Source organism: Stegodyphus dumicola, chromosome 11, assembly GCF_044657685.1.
Source record: "Stegodyphus dumicola isolate Sdum_Otavi_A_Nest chromosome 11, ASM4465768v1".
NCBI classification, from domain to species: domain Eukaryota; kingdom Metazoa; phylum Arthropoda; class Arachnida; order Araneae; family Eresidae; genus Stegodyphus; species Stegodyphus dumicola.
The window spans coordinates 65,743,939-65,759,681 of record NC_140778.1 but is presented as its reverse complement, the minus strand read 5'-3'; the positions used below and the strand labels follow the sequence as shown (position 1 = coordinate 65,759,681).

The following is a 15,743-nucleotide window of genomic DNA, read 5'->3' as shown; positions in this document are numbered from 1 at the left end:
TATTTACTCCTTACATCCTACAAATAATGCATAAAAATAATATCCTCAAATAATTAAGAATACTAACTTACCTAATCTTTTTCAGAATCTTGATTACGTGGCGGATAAACTTTTCTTATTTCCTCCGCTAAATAAAGAGCAATCGTATGTGTGCCTGTTTCAGGATCTTTAAAATCATACTTATAGTTCATAGCAAGATGTTGAAAACCTGCATCCTCCAAACAGACTTAATAAAACTTAATAAGCAATCTTTACTTCCATCTCGCACAACCTTAAAAAAACACTTATTACTGCCCCTTTCAATCCCACTAAATACCCATTTCGAATTCACTTTAGATAGGGCCATGGGATCCAAAAATTAACCAACACTGTTTCACACAACACAGAATAAAGCTAAATACAAAATTTCCAGATTTCCCTTCTTTTCCGATTAAAGAACTGTAATTCGTCCATTAATGTCACATGACATATCTCATGATCTCTCATTTCCCTTACACAAAATAATGCGTAATCGGAACTGAGTACTTCTCACATTATTCCCAAAGTCCTAGGTAGTAACCTTTATCGCCTCCAAAATGTCGCCAAACTACCTGTTGCCATATTCCAAAGATTAGCCGCATTCTTAATACTGTGGCTTGTAGGCATACTTAAAAGTTGTGATATCATATGGTTGCAATGATGATTAATCTGTGTTAACAAGCTGAATATATTTTCCTACAAGCTTTAATTCATATACACTAAGTAGCATGCTTAATTAGCTAAATTTGACTTATATCATGACTTTTCTGTTAAGTTTACATATAACATCATGTTCAAACAGCTAATTTGTATTTATATAGGCTTAAATATTTTATTCCCTCTCTTCCATAAGAATAAATTAAACTTAAATATGTTTAATGTCATGCTATTTTGCTACCTATTGTAACTTCTTGTGTAGTTTGTTGAATTTAATTACTTCTGTACTTTAAAAGAAGACTCAATTAATGAGTATAACTCAAGAATTCAAAACTTTTATTATTACATTTTTAAACAGTTCACATGACATTCAGCTAGCACAGTAACACGTGCATCAATGCTAAGTTAAAGTTATTTTTTTTAGTTACAGTTGTAGTTAATTTAAATATACATCGCATCCCTTCCTCCAGTTTATAAACAATAATAAAAATACCAAATAATATCAATACAAGTATATTTACAATATGACATACAATAACAAAAAAAAAAGTTACATAAAAATGATATATGCAATACGTTACATTATTTTATTCCATGATAAAGTCTCTATATCTTGAAGGTTGTCTAATCAACCGTCCACTTCTTGTTATTGTACTATTGGATAGATTATTCTGTTGATTTCCTATATTAACAGGCACAGAAACATTCTCAGGGCTTCCATTTGAATTTTCCTCTTTATCTAATACTATATCATCATAATCATTATTGACTTTGTAAGGTGATTTTGAAAATTTTATGTGGCGTCTGTTTCTTCGCAATATTTCCCCATTTGAATTTCTTACAATATAGGATCTAGGAGCTTTATGTTTTGAAATTATTTCACCTTTATCCCATTGCCCAGTTCTAAAGTTGAACAAGGTTATACTATCTCCAGGTTTTAACTCAGGTAGTTTCTGTGCGGTTCTATCATAATAATACTTTTGCCTAGCTTGAAGTGCACGAAATTTAGAATAAGGTTTGTTTATCTTAGTATTTAACAATTTATTACTGATAGGTAATTTTGTCCTTAATCTTCTATTAAGTAACAGTTGTGCAGGAGACAAATTTATTCCACTAATTGGAGTATTTCGATATTCCATTAAGCCTACACTTATATCTTGCACTTTCCTCATGATATTTTTCACTATTCCTACAGCTTTTTCAGCCAACCCATTACTTTGAGGATATCTGGGGCTACTAAATTTAAGTTCGAAATCCCAATCTTCAGCAAATTTCTTAAATAAGTAGCTATTACAGGGATTATTGTCGCAAACGACTTCATTTGCAATACCATACCTGGCAAAAATGCACTTTAACTTTATCATAATTTCATTTGCTGTCTTATCTTTTATGCTAAAAACCTCAATCCATTTAGAGTAATAATCGATAACTACTAAGTAATTTTGATTACCATATTGCAAGATATCAAGGGCAATTTTTTCGAATGGTTTAGTTGGAATTTCATGTTGCATTAGAGGTTCTTTTTGATTTCTATTTCTGAATTTTTCACATATTTCACATTTGGAAACAAGATGCTCAATGTCATTTGTCATACCTGGCCAGTAAAAAATTTCACGGGCTCTACTTTTACATTTCTCAATTCCAAAGTGCGCTTCATGAATTAATTGCAACATATCTTTTCTCAAACCATAAGGTACAACTAATTTTTCATTAATAAATAACAAGTCGTCATTAACATAAAGATCTTTTTAACTTTAAAGTATGTTTTTACACTACTATCTACTTTTTTGTAACATTTAGGCCAACCCTCTTTAATATATTTCATAACTATTTGCAAATCTGGATCTGATTCAGTTTCTTTCCTAAATTGCACCACTCTTCTGTCACTCATAGGCAAATATTTTGAAATAATGTGAACAACATTTAGAATTTCAGGATCATCACTAATAGTTTCATTCACAGGATATGCTCGTGACAAAGTGTCAGCAAAAAGCATTTGATTACCTGGAACATAATTTATCTCAAAATCATATTTTAGTAACTTTAAGATCATCCTTTGCATTCTAGACGAAATTTTATGCAATGGTTTCTTAACAATTGCCATTAACAGTTTATAATCACTTTGTACTGTGACTTTCCGTCCATAAACAAAATTGTGGTACTTTTCAAAAGAAAATACTATGGCCAATAGCTCTTTTTCGATCTGTGCATAGTTTTTTTCACTGTTAGTCAAGCTGCGAGACACAAATGATACTTTAGATACATTAGGTATAAATTTTGACAGAAAATTTAACATTCCTAACAACCTCCTTACTTCAGTTTTTGATTTTGGTGTTGGCATATCAATAATTGCTTTAATATGACTAGGATCGGCTTTTACACCTGACTCAGAAATAATTTGGCCTACATATTTGACTTCCGGTACCCTATATTGTAATTTATCAGGATTAAATTTTATATTTAGAGACCTAGCTCTTTCAAGAACCTTAGAGAAAATTATATCATGAGTAACCTCATCAGATCCTGCAATTATGATATCATCAAAATAAACTTCCACACCCTCAATATCACCAAATAATTTTTGGTTTCTTTTCTGAAATATTTCTGGGGCGGAGGATATTCCAAATGGCATTTTATTAAATTTATATCTTCCATAAGGCGTATTAAATGTACATAGTTCAGAACTAGCTTCATCTAGTGGTACATGCCAAAATCCATCTACTTAAATCTACAACTGAAAATACTTTTTTACCTTCTAACCTACTAATTATATCATCTGGAGAATGAATTTGATAGTACTCCCTTTTAATTACTTTATTTAGATCTCTAGGATCCAAGCATAATCTCAGACTCCCATTAGGTTTTTCAACTATAACCAAACTTTGAACCCAATCAGTTGGTTTATTTACTTTCGATACTATCCCTTCTCTTTCAAGTTTATCTAAAGTATCTTTTAATTTAGGCTGTAAAGCCTGAGGAACACGTCTTGGGGGGTGTATTACTGGTATTGCATCATCTTTAAGGGTTATATGATATGGTTCATCAGGAAATTGCCCTGTGCCTATAAATACATCTTGATACTGAGCAATTAAATCATTTTTATTAATGATATTGCATTTTAAAGAATCAATCCTTTCAATTAGCTTTAATGCAGAACAAGCTGTTAACCCTAATATAGGCTTAGATCTTACATCAAGAACATAAAATTGTAGATACATTCTTAAGCCTTTCAGTTGAACAATTAATTATAAGAGTACCTTCTGGTTTTAACTTAAAATTACCATATGCAGTTAAGAACAAATCAGTTTCATTAAGTTTAGGCTTAAGTTTAACATTATTTAAAACATACAAAGGCAAAATATTTACTTCTGCACCAGTATCTAACTTAAAATCAACCTTGAAATACTTATTATTTACATACATTGTAATACTTTTCACCCATGTTTCACTTATCTTGTGAATATCCTTATTTACTTCATCAATAGAATTTGTTAGATCTTTAATTGATTTTGCACTTATTTTAAATTCAGTATGCCCGTTTACTGGTGGATTCATCATGTCAACAAATACACTATGTTCATTATATATACTAAGTTCATTATTTGGTATTCCAACTTCATAAATGTTCTTGGGACACCTCGCGGCAAAATGGTTCTTTACTTTGCATTTCGCACATGTTTTTCCGAAAGCTGGACAGTCCCGATATTTGTGCCTTCTTCCGCACTTCTTGCAGTCATATTCTAGTGCTGATTGCTTCTGCTGAGACGATAATTTCGGTGGCACTGACTGTTTTGATTGATGCTGCTGTTTTCTATATTTCTTCACGCTGTTCACAGTCGCTGGATCATCTTTCATGTTCCGGAGTTGCTCTTTGCTTGTTTCAGCGGCACGGACTATTTCTATAGCTTTTTCTAATCCTAGGTTAGATTCTCGAAGCAAACGTTCGGTCAGACTCCTATCCCGAATGCCTAATACAATATGGTCGCGAATCAATCCATTTTCTTGTTCAGCAAACTCAAAAGTTGACGCTAAAGTCTTTAACTAAGTGACATAACATTCAATTGTTTGTCCTTCTTGCTGGCTACACGAAAAGAATTTGTAACGTTCATATACGACATTCTGCCGTGGTGAACAATAATCTTCAAAAGACTTCAAGACCTCTTCGTATTTCTCCTTATTCTCAGGTGGTTCAAATCAAAACGTGTTATAAATTTCGAGTCCTTCAGTACCGAGTAAATTCAAAAGGATTGCAATTTTAGTCTTATCTGGCTTGGCATCTTTTTCCATTGCAAGTAAATAGTTTTCTAACTCTTGCTTCCATTTTTTCCACTTTTCTTTAACATTTCCAACGGAGAATGTTAGCGGAGCAGGTGGTCTGAAATCCATTTTGCTCCTGACACCATGTAACTTCTTGTGTCTTCTTGTGTAGTTTGTTGAATTTAATTACTTCTGTACTTTAAAAGAAGACTCAACTAATGAGTATAACTCAAGAATTCAAAACTTTTATTATTACATTTTTAAACAGTTCACATGACATTCAGCTAGCACAGTAACACGTGCATCAATGCTAAGTTAAAGTTATTTTTTTAGTTACAGTTACAGTTGTAGTTAATTTAAATATACATCACACCTATCATGTTTAAGAACGTATGCTTGACTTATGCATGCTTAATATAGTGCATTTTTAGCTAAACTGTGTTGTCAAGATTGATGATAAAAAAAGCAACATCACCAAATGTTCTCTGCAATAGTTAACAAAAGAAAAATTATCTTCGCTTTAATGATGTTCACAGAGATTAATCCTAATTTTATATGGGTACTACTTTGGTAGACGGTTGCACGGATTTTTGGCGATTTACGTTGCCACGATTTTTGGTGTGATTTTTACAAACGTCAGCCAACTTGAAAAATGCTGTTTTTACGCACAGTAAAGTATCCGAAACTTAAAATAAATAAATATCATTAAAAGTAATGGATTAATTTTTTGTTGAAAATGTCGTTTTTTAGGATGGCAGGCAAGTGTAAATAAATACATTTACTATGAGTATAAAATAATAAAGTAAGGTTATCATTACTTTCATATAGCAAAGAAGAGAATAAAAACACCGCTATAAAAACATTGCGCCAACATTTAAAAGAATTAGAATTCGGAATGATCTATAATCCGGATCTCAAACCTAAAAACTTTCTGCGCATGCGCCGTGTTGACACATGTGCATAGGCGTTTACGCACGCGCATAAGACCTTTTACGACTGCGCATATGAGTGTGCGCAAGCACAGAATACGTTTTCGCGTGCACGTTTTATGTATAACGGATAGTATAAGCTAAAATTATCTAATTCAGTTAATGTTGATGATTGCGTTGTTCCTTAATTTTCGAATTGGATCCGGCTTATTATTTTTTGCAGACTGTAAGAGCAATTTTATAAAAGTAAACTTGAACTTTCGATTATGTCAAATAGAATTTGCGATGCTGGAGCTCCCAAAGGATCTACAAAACGAAAGTATGTTTCGATGTCCATCAAACAAAAAGTGGAATTTCTGCAAAAAAATGGATAAAGACATGAAGAAGGTCACAGAGAGGTTAGTGAAAACGAAAAAATTTCGATTGACAAGTTAGTCGGTATTCTCGGCACAGCAATTACGGGACTTGAACAGCGGAACTTAGTAACTGAAGAAGAAATTATGTCTGTTTATAGAATTAAAGAGAAAGTATTATCACATAAAACGAAGCAACTTAAACAACTTACATTGAGAGAAATGTTTAATAAAGTAAACAAATAAATATTAAGCCTTTTTTTTTTTTTTTTTTTTTGTAAATTTTGATACCCTTTAGATCATAATTGTTCTTTATTTCATAGATTACGGTTTCATATTCTTAATTTTAGAATTTCTGCATGCCATCTTACGAGATTTAAACTGATGATCTATAATCCGGAAAAATCGATAATCCGGAATCGCCGAAGTCCCGAAGAGTCCGGATTAACGACTTTTGACTGTATAGGATATAATTAACATTAAAACATATGGACAATATATCTCAGCAATTTTTTAAAATAGTGCATTAATTTTTTTAACAAAAACTGAAGTATACAATTATAAAATAAAAGAAAAATATGTAATTACATTTTTTTTAGTCATTTAACCTGTTGTTTATTGATAAGTACCACAAAAAAAATCAAAATCATAATTTAGATAACATCTTTCAAGACATCTCTGAAAGAGTTCGAAGATATGAATTAAATTTTAAAACGGTGCGGAAATGCACAAATTTTTAGTAACCAATCAGGGAGCTGATTACAGCTCGTTAATGCACAAATATTGGGGATGTTTCTATAACCAATCAGAGAGCTTATTACATCACGCCTAGAATTAAAATTATTAAAAAATTCATACATAATAAAATCATTTTTTTTTAAAAAGCCAAAATTAAATTGTATTTTAATATTTAACAGCCATAAAAAATGTTTAAAACATGAGATTAAATTTATACCTATTAAAACCAATTACTTTTAAAGTAAGGTGACGTCATTGATTACATAATCCACACCATAAAATTTCATAAAATATGATAAACAAAAAAATTTTTATTTCAAATAAAAATGCAAAATTAAATTGATTTTTAATATTTAGAAGCCATAAATAATATTTAAAACATGGAATTTATGCACAATAAAACACATTATTTTTTAAATAAAATGACAACAAAATATCGGTTATCATAAATAAATTATCCAGCAATGGGTTTACCATAAGTTATATTACTCGCCAAAATCCGTGTAACTGTCTACCAAAGTAGGACCAATAACTTAAACTTGCATTGCCGTTCTAAAAAAACAACCTGATAGGAGCTGCAAAACAGGCTCTACGTCAGCTGCACGAAAGACGCTCTTGTGACATACAATTCGGCAAGAAAGTGATCGCTTCCAGAAGTAGCTCAAAATTTCTTTTTTTTTGGATCGATGTTGTCCAATACGTCTTTTAGATTTGATTAATAAAAATATCAGTTAAAATGAATTAAGTGGGAGTAAAAATAAACTTATATGTACTAATTTTAAAAATTACTGGTTCAACATTTTTATATTTATGCTTCATATACAGTCAAAAGTCATTAATTTGGACACCCATAATCCGGACCTCAAAGCTACAAACTTTCTGTGCATGCGTCGGGTTGATGCACGCGCATAGCCGTTTATGCGTGCGCATAGCATTTATGGCTTGAATATGTGTGTGCACATGCGTATAAAACATTTACGCATGCGCATTTAATGTATAATGGACGGTATAAGCTAAGCTAAAATTATCTAATTCAGTTAATGTAGCAGACCACGTCATTCCTTAATCTTCGAATTGGATACGGCTTATTATTTTTTGCAGACTGTTAGAGCAATTTTATAAAAGTAAGCTTGAACTTTCGATTATGTCAAATAGAATTTCCGATTTATATTTACTAATATGTAACGGATCTACAAAGCGAAAGTATGTTTTGGAGTCCATTAAACAAAAAGTGGAATTGCTGCAAAAAATGGATAAAGGCATATCCTTTGTTTCTCTAACCATTCCGAAATCTGTTTATCAATTTCACGCTGCTCTGCGGGTGTGTGTGTGTGTGGGGGGAGAACGCCGCGGCACGCAATGAATTGAAAGTTGATCCATCAGCACTCTTCTTATCTTCAGGGAAAAAGTTTTTATTTTATTTGGCTTATAATTCCTTACTAAATGAAGTATTTCATCTCGATGTACTCCGTCTTTTATATGATTTAAATCAAATTCCTCATCATTATAATTCGCTTCCGATAGTGAAGAAAGTGACACAGAGGTTATTGAAAACAAAAAAATTTTGATTGACAAATTAGTCGGTATTCTCGACACAGCAATTATAGGACCTGAACAGCAGAACTTCGTAACTAAACAAGAAATGATGTCTGTTTAATAGAATTAAAGAGAAAGTATTATCACATGAAAAGAAGCAACTTAAACTTACATTGAAAGAAATGTTTAATAAAGTAAACAAATAAATATTAAGCTTTTTCTTTTTGTAAATTTTGATACCCTTAGATCATATTTGTTCTTTATTTCATAAATTATGGTTTCATATTTTTAATTTTATAATTTCTGCATGCCATCTTACCAGATTTAAACTGATGATCTATAATCCGGAAAAATTGATAACCCAGAATCGCCGAAGGCCCGACGAGTCCGGATTAACGACTTTTAACTGTATTAAATATTAACAAAAAGTTAATTATCATGGCATTCACAAAACTCATCCCATAATCCATATTTCACATATATGTTAATTATCATTTGCTTTTGGTCTCAATAACTTTTTCAAATAAAATAAGGGAACAATACATCTCAATATAAAACCTCAAATGTTTATATTAAGATAACATTAGACTTAAATTTAATTATATATACTGATGATTTCAATGTTTTTCTACCTATGTCACTGTTCAGAGTGTAAGTAATTTATAAGAAAGCATTTCATGTTATAATTTTTTAAAAATGAAAATTTATTAAATAAAATAAACAAAAATACATAGAACAGTTTTGGATAAATATGTAATACATATGGATTTTTTACCTGTATTAAACTTTTTTCAATGATTCATTCTTCTAAATGTCTTCATATATACTTCATATACATCGGTTGCTCTGCTTGGCATGTCCAACATTTGAGATCTGATATTTCTTTTGCAATGCAAGATGAGGAAAACCTGTATTTATTTCCAATGTAACATCAGGCAACCGTTTTGTGAACGTTATGCACTCCAGTATGGATTTGCTACTGTAGCTAGGTAATTATGGTCTTCAGGATATTTTCATCATAGATAAAAGTACCTAATACACTATTTCATAACATACACAATCCATTACACTTATATCAATAAATAGATAGCTGTGATAAGTATCTGCATTACATTCAGAAAGCAAATTTAACACAACCATCACACTTAAATCAATAAACAGAAAGCTCAGATAGGTATCTGCTTTAAACTGAGAAAGCAAATTTAACACAAAGTATACATAGGTTAATGTACACGTATGGCTGAAACATTCAGCCATGCTTCAGGATTTCATTATTAGAAGCATTTTAAAGCGGTAACAAGCATATGATCACCATAATGCATTTTACTAGGTGACAAATATAAAGACTGAAAACTTACGAGTAAACAAAAATGTACTGAAATCTATAAGGAAACAGCTGTTATAAAGCAAAAAGAAAACTTATATGCTCAAGAAGCTTTAGTTTTACTTGGAATAGTAAATCTTCTTCAAATCAGTAAATCCTTAAAATGACGGGATTTACTTTGTTTTGGGTTTTTCTTTTGGGGAAACAAATAGATGCTTTATTATTTATACTGACCAAATTACAAGTTACCTCCCTCACACAGGGTCAGTTGTCACATTTATACCACCCTGCATAACACATGGAAATCCTAAATTCTGCCACTGAGCATTACTGAAATTTCTATGAATGTTAACGACCCTAAATTATGTCCTACAAGCTTGCATCGTAGAAATGAAACAAAACCGACTTCACATAATGAGGCTTCATTGCAGCATCGACTATTCCTTCCGGCACTATTAATTAAAGACCGCTATAAATTTAACATCTCAAAACACCAAGACCTCTTCAGTATAGAATAGTTGCTTTGTATAAATTCTGCTATCCATACGAGTCATGACATTTCTCTCCTCTGTAGCTATAAATATTTAAATCACTCTTTAGAATCTCTGTAGCTATAAATATTTAAATCACTCTTTAGAATAAATAAATTTTTACCTATATAAACAATTTCTACGATATATGAGTACGAATATGCTTATTTAAATTACTCTTTCCTCTAAATCACTTGCTAGATAGGTGACATAGATGAGACTTACCCTTACAACTTAATGATTTCTTACATACTTCACACACATAACGTTTCTCTCCTGTGTGAATAAGCATATGCCTGCTTAAATTCTGCATAATTCTAAATGCTTTCTCACATACTTCACACACACAAGGTTTCTCTCCTTTGTGAATGAGCATATGGTTGTTTAATCTACACTTTTCACTAAATGACTTCTTACATACTTCACACACATAAGGTTTGTCTCCTGTGTGAATAAGCAAATGCTTATTTAAATTACTCTTTTCACGAAAGGACTTTTTACATACTTCACACACATAAGGTTTCTCTCCTGTGTGAATAAGCATATGCCTCTTTAAATGTTGCTTAACATTAAATGATTTCTTACATACTTCACACACATAAGGTTTCTGTCCTGTGTGAATGATCATATGGTTGTTCAAATTAGGCTTTTGCCTAAATGACTTGTTACATACTTCACACTCATAAGGTTTCTCTCCTGTGTGAAGGTACATATGACTGTTTAAACTACACTTTTGAATAAATGACTTGCTACATACTTCACACACATAAGATTTCTCTCCTGTGTGAATAAGGAGATGCATGTTTAAACTTGCCTTTTGATTAAATGACTTCTTACATAGTTCACATACATAAGGTTTCTCTCCTGTGTGAATAAGGAGATGCATGTTTAAACTTGCCTTTTGATTAAATGACTTCTTACATAGTTCACACACATAAGGTTTCTCTCCTGTGTGAATGTGTAAATGGTTGTTTAAATAACACTTTTTTCTAAATGACTTCTTACATACTTCACACTCGTAAGGTTTGTCTCCTGCGTGAATAAGCAAATGCCTATTTAAATTACTCTTTTCACGAAAGGACTTTTTACATACTTCACACACATAAGGTTTCTCTCCTGTGTGAATTAGCATAGAGTTGTTTAAACTACACTGTTCAGTAAACATTTTCTTAAATACGTCACACAAGGCTTCTCTTTTTGTATGGAAAATAGTATGCTTGTTTAAAACGTAGTCTCATCTGAGTAATTGATTCAATACCTCTTGCACATGAAGTCTTTTCCTGTTCCCGATGTATGCCGCGCTATGTTGTTCGAGATGATGCGCTATGTTGTTAGCTACTGTGGTTCCGAGTTTTGAAAGAACTAACCGTTCTCCTAATAAACTAAAAATAAAGGAGTTGAAATTGTATGCTTGTTTAAAATGGAGTTTCGCCTGAATAACTGATTCAATACCTCATGTGCATGAACTTTTCTTCCCGTTCTCCATGTATTCTGCGCTATGTTGTTGCCAAATCCAATGGTTTTTAGAGCTGGAGCAAACAGCATGTATTCGTTACTGAGTAACGGGTACATCGGTTGACTCGAAGTACCGATTCGGTACTCAAAAATTCATTTCGTTACTATACGATATCGTTCGTCGTACGATGCAGTTTATTCGAGTACGAATCAAAGAATCTCTAAGAGTACGAATGATGACGGGCGGCTAAAACCCGCCGGGAACTGGAGAAATTCAACCAATCAGAGAGGACCATTGCGCCAGGAACTTTTGGCTTCATTTTCCGATCGCCAAACACAATTTTTGTGCAAAACTAGCATACAAGAAAGCACTTGTTAATGTTATGGTAACTTGTTTGTACTTCTTGGGTAGAAGTAGTTTATTTGTTTTTGTTATTTTGTGGTACGCTGATATGATTTCATATTTAATTTATTGTAGGGGCGATAAGTGAAGTATGTAACTCTTAATTTCGGAAACAAATACAAATTTATATTCCACTCAATTTGCTATCTCGATACCGAATAACTTTCTGATATGCTATAATAATTGATAAAAATTATTCTATTGCGAAATTTCATGGCTCTTTGTGTATTTCAAAATGCTTGGTGATATCTAGGTTCTTATTATTTCATGTACTGTAAACATCGTAAAATTCAATAAAGAAAAATATTTTAAGAATACGACTTTTTTTTATTTAAACTACTTTTAAAACTTTAAGAAATCTATCTTTTGTGTATTTTTCCGTAGGCAAAACTATACTAACAAAAGCTCCTAGTAAAATATAAAAAGTATAATGATTATTCAGAGAATCAATACAGTCAAAAGTCGTTAATTCGGACACCCATAATCCGGAATGATCTATAATCCGGACCTCAAAGCTAAAAACTTTCTGCGCATGCGCCGCGTAGGCACATGCGCACAGGCGTTTTACGCGTCAGCGTAAGACCTTGACTACTGCGCATATGCGTGTGCGCAAGTGCAGAATACGTTTTCGCCTGCGCATTTAATGTATAACGGACGGTGTAAGCTAAAAATATCTAATTGTCTATTTCAATTAATGTTAATGATTATGTTGTTCCTTAATCTTCGAATTGGATACCGCTTATTATTTTTTGCAGACTGTAGGAGCAATTTTATAAAAGTAAACTTGAACTTTCGATTATGTCAAATAGAATTTCCGATGCTGGAACTTCCAAAGGATCTACAAAACGAAAGTATGTTTCGATGTCCAACAAACAAAAAGTGGAATTGCTGCAAAAAATGGATAAAGACATGAAGAATGTGACAGAGAGGTTAGTGAAAACGAAAAAATTTCGATTGACAAGTTAGTCGGTACCCACATAGCACAAAAACATCCTTGGGATATCCCAAGGATGTTGCTCGCGGGATATGCGCACATCCTCGGGACATCCCGGAATATCCCGCGAACCTCCTAAACACCTCCTCCCGAGTGCTTAATGTCACATCCCGGGATATCCTCAGGACATCCTAACCAAGTCCCATCGACAGCGTGCGGGATGTTATTAGGATATGAACTCCTACTTACTACATCCTCAGGACATCCCGGGATATCCCACAAACCTCCTAAGCACATCCCATTATATCCTAAAAACATCCTATCTATGTCCCATCGACAGCATATGGGATGTTATTAGGATTTAAAGTCCTACTTACTACATCCTCAGGACATCCTGTAATATCCCTGTTTCCTCCTAAACTCATCCGCCCGAGTGCTTCATGTCACATCCCAGTATATCCTTAGGACATCCTATCTAAGTCCCACCGACAGCGTATAGGATGTTATCAGGATTTGAAACACTAGTTACAATATCCCTTTAACCTCTTAAATACATTCTCTCAACTGCTTAGTGTCACATCCCAGTATATATACAGAGGAAAATTCCAGTGAAAGTATGTGAAGGTGTGATGATCTAAAACCTACTTTTTTTTACACAGATAGTCTCAAATCGTTCTCCTATGGTTACTATGGAAAAATCAGAAATGTTGAAAATATTTATACAACTTATTTTGTTTTTAAATCTGAATTTGTGACTATATTAAAACTGAGCAAGGAAATTAAAATGAATTATTAATACAACATATTAAAACTGAAAATTTTGGTCTTATTTTTAAGATATTAAAAATCTTTTGATCATTTTTAAACATCCAATAGCCCCCAAATTGAATTATTCATAATTAAATTATCTTACAAAATCAGTTTCTAATTTCAGTTAATTTGTATTAAAAATTGAATAATAAAATTACCCATTTAATAATCTTTACATAAATGAATCATCTTTCTTTAAAACATGTAAGGAATTTATAGTGTTTTGATGACACTGTTGGGAAATTGTTAAAAGGAATAAATTGTATTTTTAAAACTAAATCAATTCCTAGCCTCAGAATAAATAAATATGTTTTCGTAACATGAGAATGCTGCAGGCTTTTTTATATATTTAATATTTAGTTGTAAAAATTTGACATTATGTTAACAATTCTTTATATCATTCAAAAGGTAGCTCAAGAAGCTCTTCTAAAATTCTATCTTTCTGCTCACACAATTAAAAAAAAAGTCTTAAAGGCCTCAGAATTTAGCAGTCACTCAAAGAGGCTAAAAGTTCATGAATGCATAGATTATCAATACAGATGGAGCAGTGGAAATAGCAAAACATTTTATAAGATACTGACACCAGAAAGTTATATATCTTCTATATATTTGAAAAATGAAGAAACATATCATGTAATTATGTAGAAATACTAAAATGTTTTCAATTAGATATATCATGAATTAAATGCATTTTAAATCAATCAGATTAAAAATTTAAAAAAGCATTGTTAAGAACTGTGTGTAATGCTTTTAAATAGCTTGGCTTGTTAGTCAATAATATATTAGATTTTAAAGGTAAATATGTTAAATTTTGCCAAATGGCAAGACTTGAATGAAAAGCGAAACAAGTTTACGACTGACGATATGAAGTCACATTTCAAAACTAATAGCCCTTTTAGATTAAAAAAAAAAAGTTCTGAAAATAATTTGCAATGGTTCATTGGTATTATTTTACGCAAAATTCAGTAAAATGAAATTTACCCATTGAAATCAGCACCAAATTAAACTTTGTAAATTCTAGCGCATGTTAAAGGTTGTCTCATCCAGAATTTTATTACTAACCATTCATTTCAGAGCAAAATAAAACAGTAATTGCCATTTATATGACAATCAATATCAAAAATTTAAATCTGCATTTTACACAACATAGAAAAACTTCAAAAGATCTACTGTTTACCATGCAATTAAGCCATTTTATTCTGCTATCAACTCTACCAATTATTAATTCCATTAAGTATATTGAGTTTACTCTTTCTGCTCAATATATGCAATGTAAAATTTTCCATAAATTTATTAATTCATTTTATTTTGAGGTGAGCTTTTATTCAACTCTCAATGTCAACGAGAATGTTTAGTTCATTTTTTATTCGGTCTCAAAAGAGAAATCAAAATACGTGCATTTATGAATCAAAATACATGAGAAATCACAGTGAGAAAAGCACTGCTACCTTAAACTGTGATTATATATAACAAATGCAGTGAATTATAGTTAAAAAAATAGTGAAAATATTTATATTTCTGAACTATTTCATACATAACATTTTCAGTTTCGCATATGTGGCAATTTAAGAACTTTTTTACGTATACCAATTTTTTGAAATATCTGCAAATTTTTGTATCTTCAAGGAAAGCTTATTCTTTCACCTTTAGTATATAAGTAATGATAATTTACCAGATAAAATTACTTAATGGGGAATACAGAAAAATATCTAACCACTTACCTTTGTGACTTCATCTGCAAAGAGACTAAAAAAGTAGTTCAGCTAAATCTGCTATAATAAATATTTATAATAATGCTA

The 15,743-nt window shown here is 31.6% G+C and overlaps 1 protein-coding gene across 1 annotated transcript in view; it reads right to left on the bottom strand.

The window, feature by feature from the left end:
- Window positions 1-994: 994 nt before the first annotated feature.
- LOC146994057 (uncharacterized) overlaps window positions 995-15,743 on the bottom strand; it is a 55,181-nt gene continuing 40,432 nt past the window's right edge. The window contains exon 7 of the mRNA XM_085826299.1: window positions 995-11,575. Within this exon, the coding sequence (XP_085682425.1) occupies window positions 10,533-11,575 (1,043 nt within the window). The 3' untranslated portion in view covers window positions 995-10,532. The remainder of the gene's footprint in view (window positions 11,576-15,743) is intronic.